The 13,168-nt window shown below is 50.8% G+C and overlaps 1 protein-coding gene across 2 annotated transcripts; it reads left to right on the top strand.

Annotated features, from left to right (window-relative positions):
• Positions 1-1,888: 1,888 nt before the first annotated feature.
• On the top strand, positions 1,889-10,184 carry PCK2 (phosphoenolpyruvate carboxykinase 2, mitochondrial). 2 transcript variants are annotated; one of them, XM_027553242.1, is made up of 10 exons: positions 1,889-2,039; positions 4,080-4,325; positions 4,952-5,136; positions 5,223-5,426; positions 5,773-5,960; positions 6,273-6,435; positions 6,703-6,921; positions 8,779-8,916; positions 9,206-9,301; positions 9,538-10,184. In XM_027553242.1, the coding sequence occupies exons 1-10, from the start codon at positions 2,011-2,013 to the stop codon at positions 9,990-9,992; spliced, it is 1,923 nt and encodes a 640-aa protein (XP_027409043.1). In that variant the 5' UTR covers positions 1,889-2,010; the 3' UTR covers positions 9,993-10,184. The 2 variants fall into 2 exon arrangements, with proteins under 2 accessions (XP_027409043.1, XP_027409044.1); XM_027553243.1 differs by lacking the exon at positions 4,952-5,136 and having other exon boundaries at positions 1,892-2,039.
• The last annotated feature ends 2,984 nt before the right edge of the window (positions 10,185-13,168 follow it).

Here is a 13,168-nt window from a genome sequence, read left to right as displayed (position 1 = left end):
TCCACAAGCATGTACCAGTTGATGATGAACGTTGATGATGCTGACTTCTACTTACCTCACCACCAACCCATCAGAAGAACATCCACAAATTGATCATGCTCTCTTTGAACAATTATTATAAAATTTCTCACTATCTTCTCCAAATTGGGACACACAGTTTTAAGGGCATTAACCCACTGTAGCCTCCTTTGCCTGGCAAAGTAATAAAGTTAATTCTTTTCTACTTCACCCAAAACTCTGTTGCCAAGATTAGATTCAGCACTAGTGTACAGACAAGCTGGGCTTTCAGCATCACTTTGAAAGGGTGGTTGTGACACCACCAGTGTGCACATCTTTAGGCCAGAAAGCAGGCACAAAGAGGCAGATGCTTGCAGTGGAGTGGCTATAGACAGAGTTTGGATGTAGGGACTGGAAGAAATTGTCCCAAATACATACACATGAGGTTGAGTCCAGGATGCAGCCTGGGTTCACCAAGAGTCCCTTAGACTGCAAGGAGATCCAACCAGTCCATTCTGAAGATCAGCCCTGGGATTTCTTTGGAGGGAATGATGCTGAAGCTGAAACTCCAGTACTTTGGCCACCTCATGCGAAGAATTGACTCATTGGAAAAGATGCTGATGCTGGGAGGGATTGGGGGCAGGAGGAGAAGAGGATGACAGAGGATGAGATGGCTGGATGGCATCACTGACTCGATGGACGTGAGTCTGAGTGAACTCCGGGAGTTGGTGATGGACAGGGAGGCCTGGTGTGCTGCGATTCATGGGGTCGCAAAGAGTCGGACACAACTGAGCGACTGAAATGAACTGAACTGAACTCTCGAATCAGGAATCTGTTGCTCTCCGTCCGTCGGCCTGCTTCCTCTAGACTGGCTTCCATCTCAGGCAGGTTTCTCCTTTGAAGGGCCAAGCTGACACCCAGCAGCATCAGGCTTAGGTTCCTCCAGTCCAGCAACCCCAGCAGACAGGGAGCCCATTTTGAAAGCTGACAGAATAAGCCTGAGAGAGAGAGACACCATCCCCATTCCTGAACATTTCCACTGGCTATGGCCAGAGTAAAGAACACACAATTTGGCCAAGCTCAGAGCCCACCCCCAAGAGGCCACAGGACCACAGAGTTTGAGGAGGTGGTTCCCCAAAGGAACATCAGGGTGCTATTAACAGAAATAAGGAATGGATGCTGGCTTACCATAGCCATGTTGAGTTTGAGATGCTATGGCATTTGGGATAATACCCAGGGCCTCAAGCTGAAGACAGATGTCTGGATGGAGACATAACTTGAGAAATTACCAGAGGACTTGATGGTTGGCTGGGGCAGATGCGTTCTTCAGGGGAATGTGGAGGGAATGATCAGCCCAGAGCCCCAAAGAAGAGATTCTGGGGTGGAGAGACATTACCACCATGGTAGGGCAGAGAAGAATCCTCATCTCTGGGAGAAGAAACAGGGGTTTGGGAGCTAGGGACTGCGGGAACCATGATATTAGAGTCCTGGACAACAGAAGAGCCTGGGCCCAGAGTGCCCAAGCCCCGGGAGGAAAGGGAAAGGCAAAGCCCCAGCCCCCGGCTTCTAAACCTCCAGCTTCCCGTGGGTTCAGCCCCTGGCCTCGCCCCTAATTCTTGGCTTGTTTGCCACGGTGCCTGCCAGTCGCTATTTCCCAGGAGCAAGAGTCCTCAAAATTACATCATGTGCAGTGGGCAAGGCGGACCGGTGGGGCGGGGCTTCGGGGAGGGGAGCCGAGGAGAGGAACCAATCCTCCAATGGGAGACAAGGGTTTGGGGGCTAGGATGCAGCGGCTGGGGCCGCGGCTGGGCGGACCCGCGGGTAGCACGGGGGCGGAGAGAGGGTCTCCCGGCGCTGCTGGGTCCCGCCCCTGCGCCGGCCCGCCTCCTTTTTAAGCGCCTCCCGCCTAGCCTGAGCTCCCGCTCTCGGCGCTGCTCCCTCGTTCCCCGCCTTCCTTATCTCCCCGGCTCCGCTCGGTTCTCGCGGCCACCCCGCAGCCCCAGCGCAGGTGCCATGGCCGCTGTGTACCGCCCCGGCCTGCGGTGAGTGACCCCCAGACCGGGGCCGACCCTCACTTTCCGCCGCGCTCGCCCGCTCAGGGCTGCCATATGCGTTGTCCTGCTCGCCCCGCTCAGCCTGGTTGTGCATCCGAGAGGAGGAGGCGGGCAGGTGGCGAGTGTGTCTGGATCTCGTCCTCTCGGGTCGTGCGTCACGCCGGAGATCGGGGCGGCCTCAGCCGCTCCGGGTGTCTCGGTTTCCGTCCCCTCCTCCCTCTCCCTGCTTTACTGGTCCCTGACCACAGCGTCTGTATCTGCCACTCTCAGAACTTCCTTTCCCCTCCTCTCTCGCCCTCGCGGGGCCGAATCCCCATATCTCCTCCTTTGCTTGGTACAGATGTGAATGGTTCCACAGGTTGCAGTGAGGAAAAGTAGGGCCCTGGGGTCAAGGATGCACGAACCCCCTGGGGACTGAGCTCAGAGCTCCCTAAAGAAGGTAGAAGGTAAACAGCCATTCCCCGGCCTTCCCCGGATGGGAACCTGGCGGGGAGCCCTGCACAGCTAGAGGAGTCTGGGGTCCCAAGAAGGAGGAAGGCATGGTAGAGGTAGGGACTAAGTTGCCTTCATTCTTACCTGGCTGGCTTCATCCCCTGTCCAGGACGAACCCCCAGGCCCTGCCTGTCTATCGTCACCCCCTTTTCACAGCTTTCTGTCTTCCCTCTGTAGTCTCCCTTCTCAGCTTTTGTCTCAGAGTCTGAGCCGACCCGCTGTCTCTCCCACAGCTGGTTCCACTAGGCCAGCCATTGTGGGTGGTCTCTGGAGCAGATAAAAAGGAGAAGGTCCCACTCCAGAGACTGGAGAAGAGCAGGGGGAGCTTCACAGGAGACTCCCAGAGGCAGCCTCCCCACAGAGAGAGGTTCTCCCCAAGGCTGAATGCCTTTAAAATTAATGCTTGGGGGAAACTCTCAGAGGCAGAACAGAACAGGTCCCAGAAGGCTTCCTCCTCTGCCCCTAGGGCCACACTAGGTCTCCACCCTGCCCTGCCCAGTGAAGCCACCCAGCTTCCAGGCACAGCCTGAGTGTCCTCTCCTCCCCAGGCTTCTTCCCTGTGAGTCTGAGCACCCTGGAGTCTAATGCTCCACCCCACCTCCAAAGCTCTAGGCAATTTGTGTTCTAGGAAAGAGAGCCAAGGGAGGGACAGGGTCATGCAGTACTGGGCGTGTGGGGTACAGTTTCTGGTGGGCAAGGCCCTGGCATAGGAGGAGGGTAACTTCCCTTTCTTGGCCTTTGCTCTCTCTGGATCACTCCACCTTGGGTCCAGGCCAATCAGAGCAGACCCTACTTTTCCCTCTCCTAGGGGTGTGAAGGGACAGATTCCAGGGGCTCTGTTCTAAGAATTGGGGCATGCAGCCCAGCCAGTGATATTCCCTGACAGTCAGCCTTCCACACAGTTTGAAAATACCTACCTACCCAGTGGCAACATTTTATCCAATCCTTGTTGGGCCGCTGGGCAGCCACAGAAACAATGCCTGGAACCCTGAGATCCGATCACCCACTCTTTGTGCAAGGGCCCAAATTGAGAAAACTGGGACTTAACCATGTCCCAGACCTGGTCCTCTGCTTGAAGCTTTCACAGTCTTCCAGCATGCAAAACTATATTTGAGAATGAAAAGAACACCAGACACATGAAGCTGTCACCTGGGCACAATTTATTGACATTTGGGCCACAGGACACCTGCTCATTTCCAGACATTGACCAGACATAGTAAATCATGGGCATGAGCCAAGCCTACAATAACATCAGCATGCCTAAACATATACTTCCATATTGCCAGACATGTGCCTTTATGCTCATTTGGTGATACCTGTCCCTTGCTAATCAGGAGACACCCTCACTAAGCCTCATAAAGGCCACAAAATACACATGGCCTGAACCCGTCTCCTTCACCTAGTCTGACTTCTTCGTGGTGCCTATACCCAGACAGACTTTAGCTCGTCTTTAGAGGCCCAGCCCTCTGTACCCTTGACTTGCCCATCTTCCATGAGAACACCTGGCCCATTACCTCTCTGTTTCTTCTCTTGCAGGCTTAGCTGGCACAGGCTGAGCCCCTGGGGTTGGGCGTCACGGTGTAGCATCCAGACGCTGCGAGTCCTCAGCGGAGATCTGGGCCAACTGCCTGCTAAGGTTCGAGACTTTGTGGAGCACAGTGCCCGCCTGTGCCAACCAGAGGGCATCCACATCTGTGATGGGACCGAGGCGGAGAACACTGCCACACTGGCCCTGCTGGAACAGCAGGGACTCATCCGAAAACTCCCTAAGTACAACAATTGGTAAGTCCTGAGCCCAGCAACCTGTGAAATGGGGGCAGCTCCGTGGACGAGGCCACTTTGTGTTTACCGAGACAAAATCCAATTTTAAATAGACCATGCCAATGGAATAAGCAGAATGGAGCTTTGAGGGAAACCATCAGAAATTATTGTGGTTTTTTATGTTAAGCTGATACAAATAAAAGCCTTTACTTTTTTTTTTTTTTACTTAACAAATTCAGGGAGTTTCTGCCAGGGCACAGGCCATTAGAGGGCTGGGGGCCAAGGGAACTACCCCTTAGACTGGGACAAAATCTTGGGGAGAGAACTTCCCTGGTGGTCCAGTGGTTAAGAATCTGCCTTGCAAAGCAGAGGACGTGAGTTTGATCCCTGGTCCAGGAACTAAGATCCCACATGGTGCAGAGCAACTAAGCCCACACACTGCAACTACTGAGCCCATGTGCTTGGCATGCCGCAAACTAAGATCCAAAAATTAAAAAAAAAAAATCTGGGGCAAGAACTGAGATGCAAATGGATGGGAAAAAATAAGGCCAACAGAAGACCTGGAGACAAAGCTGGACATGAAAGAGTGGGTCTGGGGTGAGGGCAGTCTGCTGGCCACTATCTTCTTGATATCCGCTCTCCCCCAGCTGGCTGGCCTGCACAGACCCCAAGGATGTGGCACGAGTAGAGAGCAAGACGGTGATTGTAACTCCTTCTCAACGGGACACGGTGCCACTCCCGGCTGGTGGGGCCCGTGGGCAGCTGGGCAACTGGATGTCCCCAGCTGAGTTCCAGCAAGCTGTGGATGAGAGGTTTCCAGGCTGCATGCTGGGTAATCAGGGCAGGGACACAGATGCAGGGGCACTGAAGGTATCAACAGGTTGGAACCCTTCATCCAGGGGGCGTTTTCCTCCATAGGCCGAACCATGTACGTGATTCCGTTCAGCATGGGTCCCGTGGGCTCCCCGCTGTCCCGCATCGGAGTGCAGCTCACGGACTCTGCCTACGTGGTGGCAAGCATGCGGATTATGACTCGGTTGGGGACACCTGTGCTTCAGGCCCTGGGAGATGGCGACTTTGTCAAGTGTCTTCACTCTGTGGGCCAACCCTTGACTGGGCAAGGTGAGCACCTGCTCTGCCCAGGGGAGGACACAGAGGCCAGCTTGTATTCAGAGGGAACCCCACATCCTAGCCATCCTGATTAGTGAGATAGTAAAGTCCCATGTTCTAGAGCAGGAGTGGGCTGGGAGTGAGTCTGTGGTGACAAAGTCATTTGCACAAGATTGAGAAGAATTATCCAAGAATAGGGGCACAGGAGCTGACAGGTGTCATGAGGTAGGAGGTTTTAGCCACCCATTGACAACACCACTGCTCCCAGTGTCTTTCCTGCCAACCCCAGTCCCTCCAGCCCCTGACACCCTGATGCCTGATGCCCTTGCCAGCAGCCCCATGAATCCATTGTCCCCAGGGGAGCCGGTGAGCCAGTGGCCATGCAATCCAGAGAAAACCCTGATTGGCCACGTGCCTGACCAGCGGGAGATCATCTCCTTCGGCAGCGGCTATGGTGGCAACTCCCTGCTGGGCAAGAAGTGCTTTGCCCTTCGCATCGCCTCTCGGCTGGCCCGGGATGAGGGCTGGCTGGCGGAGCACATGCTGGTGAGGGGCTGGTGAGGATCTGAAGGGGGCAGGCCAGGGGCAGGGCCTGACCAGTCAGCCTCAGCCTCGCCTCTCCACTGCCAGACTGGAGGCCAAGGACTCAGCCCAAATGCCTGAAGTTTTGGCCTGAAGCTGCTGACTGTTGGGGGGCTTCCCCTTGCTGCCACCCCAGGCCCCATGGCCAGGCGGTGTACCCAAATAGTGAATAAACCTTGGTCCTCCCTGTCGACCCCTAACTGTCCTTCCCAGGCAGACCATTCCTGACCTCTGTCTGGTGCTCTCTTCCTTGTCCTCTCTCTCCCCAACTCGCAGATCCTAGGTATCACCAATCCAGCGGGGAAGAAGCGCTATGTGGCAGCCGCCTTCCCCAGTGCTTGTGGCAAGACAAACCTGGCCATGATGCGGCCGGCACTGCCAGGCTGGAAAGTGGAGTGTGTGGGGGATGACATCGCCTGGATGAGGTTTGACAGTGATGGTGAGAGGCCCTCAGATCATACTCTGGGTTCTGGTTCGACGCTCCCCTCACTGCTCAGGGTGAACTTTGTCAGTGAGAACATTTTCCTGAACGACCGCCCCACCCCCCCTGCCTCCTGGCAGCCCCCTACCCTGGAGATGCAGAGCCTTTCCCCTCAGATCTAGGGTCTAGCTCAGGGCAGGGAGGAGCTGAGCAAGACCTTCCAAGACTGAGCCTCTCAACTCTTCCTGGTTAGTCCTTCCTTTTTTTCACTTCTCCTCTCGACAGGTCGACTCCGGGCCATCAACCCTGAGAATGGCTTCTTTGGGGTGGCCCCTGGCACCTCTGCCACCACCAACCCCAATGCTATGGCCACAATCCAGAGTAACACCATTTTCACCAACGTGGCTGAGACCAGCGATGGCGGCGTGTATTGGGAGGGCATTGATCAGCCTCTTCCACCTGGCATCACCGTGACCTCCTGGCTAGGCAAACCCTGGAAACCTGGTATGAGGGGTTAGTCAGACCCGGGGCTCAGCACCTTGTTGATGTAAAGTTTTCCTCAACCTGCAGCCACCTCCCAGGAACTCTGGGAGGCACAGGGAGTTATGAATGTTCTGTTTTCTAACCCTAAGCAAGATCTCAAGTCACATCCCAGCTCCACCAAACATTGGCTCTGTGGCCTGACTGAGTTGCTAAAACCTCCTGAGCTTCAGGGTCCCCATCACTTGAATGGGGGTAGTTATTACAGTACCTAGCTCACAAGGTGTTGGAGGATTAAATAATGCATGTAAAAGGTTCAACATAGTGCTGAATACATAGTAAATTCTCAATTAATATAAGCTGAATGTTTTTAAAGGGGAAGGGCTGTCTTGGAAATTATTACAGAAAGAATTGGACTCAAAGCACAATCCATAAAGTTGACCCATTAGGAAGGAGGAAGCCTGCCCCTCCCCTCCCATGGGTCCCCACCACCACCCCCCTAAAATAACCATTGGCTAAAGGTCAGTATTGTTAACTTTCCCCTGCTCTTCCAACATATTCACCCCAGTCCTTTCAAACGAAGTTAGACCAGCTCTTTAGCCTCTCCTGGAAGCTAGTTTCTCAACCCTGTCATTACTCTCCAGTGCCCTGCCGCCCTCCCCTTCCCCCAGCCCTGCACTCTGGACCTTCAGCTTTTAGTGGCCTTTGGCATTTAGAGAGCCGAGATCTAGGGTTGGGAGCAAAGAAGAGCTTAGCAGGGGAGGGTGGCCTGTGGTCACTGAAGCTTACATTCAAGTTTTCCAGGCTGGCTTAGCAGTCACACTCTTCATCTAATCATCCTTCATTTTCTCTAACACCATCATTAAGCCCTCCTCAGCCTTCCCACCCAACTGAGAAATCCAAGAAACTTTCATATTTCCCCACAGGCTAGTTGCCCAACCCTTTCATCATCTCTGGATTCAGGGGTATTACTAGGGCGTGTTGTACCAGCTTCAATTCTCAGAATAATACCCTGAGCTAGGTCCTGAACTGGGGATGAAAGTGCCAGAGAGAAGCGTAAGGGATGGTGCTTATATGAGAGTGGAGGCAGGAGCTGGGGCTGGAGCAGGGCAGGGTACACTGGGTCTGTGACTCCCTTGCCCCCCAGGTTTGAGCAGCAACTTCTAGCAGAGAAAGCACTGTGCCCATTCAGGGCCCCCATGATGGGGCTTTATACATATGCCACTGACTTGGTCCCAACTCCTCTCCATGCATCTGAAGGGGCCTAAAATGGTCTCCTCAGGTTACCACTGTCCAGGTTACGTCCTCAACTGAGTTCTTCAAGCCCTGTCACTCCAGCAGGGTCTAAGCAGACCCAGGGAAATTACCAAAATACTGCTAGCTTTAAAATTAGTTCCTGTTTGCATTTTGATAACTCAGGAAATTCTGTCTTCCGCCATTTGCTGATGGAAAGTCAGTTATCTGAAATACTGACCTGACAGTCTCAGTTTTTGCTTTAGGTTTGAGTGTTTATTTAAATAATAATCTCATAAAAGAAGAGTTTCTGGGGCAAAATTTCTATTATAACTCTACGACAGTATTTAACCCCATTCCCTTGAGCACTGGCCAAGTTCTGTAACTTAGCATAAACATTAATATCCTGCTAAACCCCAGTTCCTCTCCCATTCTTTTCTCCCATAACTCAGTTGGCAGCACCATCATGGATAAATAACTTGATCTTCAGGGGAGATGTTCTGGCTCCCTTCTCCCTACCAACCTCCAACTCAAGGTTGCAGGGAGCTGATGAGGCAAAAAGAAATTGTGCAAGAGTGCCTGCAAAGGTATATGTGTTGGGAGTGGACATGCCCTTGGAAGTGATAGTGTTTGTATTTGCTCTGCCAGGTGACAAGGAGCCCTGTGCGCATCCCAACTCTCGCTTTTGTGCCCCGGCTCGCCAGTGCCCCATCATAGACCCCGCCTGGGAGGCCCCAGAAGGAGTCCCCATTGACGCCATCATCTTTGGAGGCCGTAGACCCAAAGGTAAACATCATGTAGGCTCTGTGCCTTCTGGGTTAAGAGTCAGGCTCCCTATCAGGGCGCACCTCCCTCTTGTATTTAAAGCTCAGAGGGCCTCAACCTGGATTGCTAACTACAGCTGTCTGCCTGTAGAGCGCCCCCACCTGGAGAATCAAGGTGGAGGCGGGCGGCATGGGGTTTGAAAATCCACAGTGGAGGTCCTAGGAGACAGTAGGAGCTGAGATCACCAGAAGGGATAGAGTGATGGTGCAAAGATAAGGGCTGCCTGTGACCGTGTGCCCTGGTGTCCCAGGAGTCCCCCTGGTATATGAGGCCTTCAACTGGCGCCACGGGGTGTTTGTGGGCAGTGCCATGCGCTCCGAGGCCACTGCAGCGGCTGAACACAAAGGTGAGTGCCCTCCCTGCTTCACTCCTGTGCCCACCTTGCCTCTTCTCTCCCTCCCTGAGCCAGACCTTCCTCCTGCCCACCCCTTCCAGGTGTATCTTTTCCCCACTCCCTTCCCCTAGCCCTGCCTTAAGAATATTCCAGTACCACCGACATTTCACAGCTTCCTCCAGCTGGAGGCGGGATACTTTTCTCCAGTAAGAAAGGAGATTCCTTACCCATCCTGCTCCCCTCCCCAGGGAAGGTCATCATGCATGACCCATTTGCCATGCGGCCGTTTTTCGGCTACAACTTTGGGCGCTACCTTGAACACTGGCTGAGCATGGAGGGGCGCAAGGGGGTCCAGCTGCCCCGCATCTTCCACGTCAACTGGTTCCGGCGCGACGAGGCAGGCCGCTTCCTGTGGCCAGGCTTTGGAGAGAATGCCCGGGTGCTAGACTGGATCTGCCGACGGCTCGACGGGGAGGAGAGTGCCCGGGAGACACCCATCGGGCTGGTGCCTAAGGAAGGCGCCTTGGATCTCAGCAGCCTGGGAGCCATTGACACCACCCAGTTGTTCTCCCTCCCCAAGGACTTTTGGCAACAGGAGGTTCATGACATTCGGAGCTATCTGACAGAACAGGTCAACCAGGATCTGCCCAAGGAAGTGCTGGCTGAACTGGAGGCCTTGGAGGGACGTGTGCGCAGAATGTGACCTGAGCCTTCAGCTAGCGAGGGGGCACAGCACCCCCCACCCCTACTCCAACTCCCCTGGAATAAGTAAGCCACTAGGCTTGCAGAAACTATGAGCAACTTAACAACACTCTCATCCTCTGGGTGCTACGGGATCAGGCCCCAGAGCTTTCCCCACATGCTGCCTAATAATGAAATGCTCATTTATATAACATTTGTGCTGTTTTCATTTCCTGCCTGTCTTCACAGGCTTCCCTTTAACACTAATTTCACAATCTTCTTCCAAGCAGCTGGTGTCCCAGTGCAGCCTGCCCTGGCATGGCCCAGTGGTATAAGGATCTCTCTCACAGGCAGCTCAACCACCGAGCCAGATAAGTAGAAATTGCTGGGAGAAGACAGTATCTACTGGTGTCCTGAGGAATTAAAAAGGAGGGACCTCTGTGAGCTGCTCAGTATAGCCTCCAGGCCTAAAATTCCCAATCTCCCATCGGAGAAGCAGAAGCCTCTGACCCCACTCCAGTGAAGCGGCTCCACTGTCAGTTCTCAGACCTGTTCTTCCTCCTGCATTACCCTGAAGTTTTGACTCACAAAGTATTCATGAGAGCTGATCCAATATTGAGGCAGCTAACACTTCCGTAGTACCTTCTGTGTGACAGGCACTGTTCAGGGGTGACGGCTGAGAGTAACTTCACCCGTGATCTGGATCCACCTGAGTGAATGTATAAACTGAGATGGGTACGACGGAAGCTGTACCCACAAAATGAGGACAAATATTCACAAAATAACTGAAAATTCCTCAGAAGAAAACCTTGGAGGAGGAAACACCAAATTTTTTTAATAGAAAACAGCCAATAACGAGTTATAATGTGTAAAGAGCAAAAAGGAATCTAAAGTCAGAGTAGATTACATGCTGAAACACAGCAATGGAGTCCATGGCACTAAAATAGATTTTAAACTGCACTAACATATTAAAACTTCATAAACAGCATGGGATAACTGAAACAATATGATCAGAGGTAGCATAGTAGAGATGTTAGGCACACAGTAGACTCAGGCCAGGGGTGCCTCTCAGTTTCTTCAGCTATAAAATGGGGATGTGCCTACATCTGACAGTGTTGTTTGGGTTAAGAGTCAGTGAAGCCAGGCACTCATAACTATACCTGACAAGGAATAACCATTGACTATATGTTAGCTGTCCTCACCTTTTCACTCAATATGGATTAGAGTGGGCCCTGTAGGCATGTTATACTCTGCTGACTTGACAGTTTAAGAGGCAAGTGAGCAATGTAAATACAATTTAGAAGAGAAAGAAAATAGGTTGGAAATAAAGTCCTTCCTGGAAAGAGGCAGGGAACTGGGATTCCAGGCACCTTTCTGATACCATAGCTAAATGCACAGGAATAGGAAGGTGTTAGCCTTAAAAATTACTCTGGAGATTTCCCTGGAAATCCAGTAGCTTTCAGAGAACTAAGATCCCACATGCTGCATGGCAAGGTCAAAAAAACGTTTTTTTTGTTTGTTTCTCCAAAGACATACAGCTGGCCAACAGGAACATGAAAAAATCTCAACTTCACTAATAGAGAAATGCAATGAGATATTGCCTAATATTGGTCAAAATGGCCATCATCAAAGTCTACAAATAAATGCTGGAGGGGGTGTGGAGAAAAGGGAACCCTCCTACACTGTCGGTGAGAATGTAAACTGGTGCAGCCACTATGGAGAACACCATGGAAGTTCCTTAAAAAACTAAAGTCAGAGTTGCCATATGATCCAGCAATCCCACTCCTGGGCACATATCCAGAGAAAACTAGAATTTGAAGATACATGCACCCCGGTGTTCACTGCAGCGCTATTTACAATAGCCAAAACGTGGAAGGAACTTAAATGTCCATCAACAGATGAATGGATAAAGATGTGGTATATATATACAGTGGAATATTAACCATAGAAAAGAATAAAATAATGCCATTTGCAGAAACACAGATGAACTTGGGAGATTATCATATTAAGTGAAGTAAGCCAGACAGAGAAGACAAATATCTATCACTTATATATTGAATCTGAAAAGGTACAAGTGAGCTTATTCACAAAACAGAAATAGACCCACACAGAGAACACAAACTTACGGTTACCATAGCAGAAGGTAGGAGGAAGGGATACATCAGGAGAATGGAATTAACATATACACACTACTATATATAAAATATAGATAACAAATAAGGACCTACTGTATAGCACAGGGAACTATAAACATTTTGTAATAACCTATAAAAGAAACATCTGAAAAAGAATACATATACACACACACATATGTATCTGAATCACTGTGCTGTACACCTGAAACTAATACAACTATACCTCAATTTTTTAAATTTTAAAAAATAAAAAGCCTGGACAAGCCCCCATTAAAAAAAAAAAAAAGATTTTGCCAACTAGAACAAAATTGCATGCCCTGCAGCTCCGGATAAATGATAAAATATAGTTAACACATTTTATTAAACTTTATTTTTTAAACTAAAACACAGATTTAGAAAACCGTACAAAATAAAAGTATAGCTTAATAAACTAAATCGAACCTTGAAGTCATTACCCAGAAAAATAGAACTTTGCCAAACACTAAAACTTTGCCACCACCATCACCACCACGTTCCTCATCTTCACAGTCCCTCCTTCCTGGTGTAAATTGACACCATGGTTCATGATAATCACATCCTTGCTTTTTTTTCCTGTATTACCTAAATCCAGAACCCTAGACATTATAGCCTAACCTTATCCATTAAAAAAAAAAAACTACTGTATACCTTTTATATATCTTTTAATCTACAGGTTACCCCTCTACTATTTTCTTCAATTTAACCATTGAATCCAGGCCCAGATGTTGATCGCCTAGATTCATTAATTTGTTAGGGATTTCAGAAAAGCTCTCCTCAAACTCTGTCATAATCTTTGGAATTCCCTTACAAAGGGACACTCCTTTTATTTTCTGTTTTCATTACCCTGAGGCACAGTTTATACAGGTACAGCAAGATAACTGCCTGATTCTTTTCCTTAATTTACCATCTTCAATATAATGTTTTGGGGACTTTTCTGGTGGTCCAGTGAGTGGTTAAGACTCTGAGCTCCCAATGCAGCAGTCCCAATTCCTGGTCAAGGAACTAGATCCCACATGCCACAACCAAAGACCCCATGGTCCGCAAC

This window comes from Bos indicus x Bos taurus, chromosome 10 (assembly GCF_003369695.1).
Source record: "Bos indicus x Bos taurus breed Angus x Brahman F1 hybrid chromosome 10, Bos_hybrid_MaternalHap_v2.0, whole genome shotgun sequence".
Lineage (NCBI taxonomy): Eukaryota > Metazoa > Chordata > Mammalia > Artiodactyla > Bovidae > Bos > Bos indicus x Bos taurus.
Note: the sequence above shows the minus strand (reverse complement) of the source record. Positions and strands in the feature narration are given on the sequence as shown.

Coding starts and splice junctions, on each gene's coding strand:
- PCK2 (XM_027553242.1), top strand. CDS start 2,011: ATGGCCGCTGTGTACCGCCCCGGCCTGCG. Junction 2,040..4,079: donor GTGTACCGCCCCGGCCTGCG/GTGAGTGACCCC, acceptor CTTCTCTTGCAG/GCTTAGCTGGCACAGGCTGA. Junction 5,137..5,222: donor GTTTCCAGGCTGCATGCTGG/GTAATCAGGGCA, acceptor TTTCCTCCATAG/GCCGAACCATGTACGTGATT.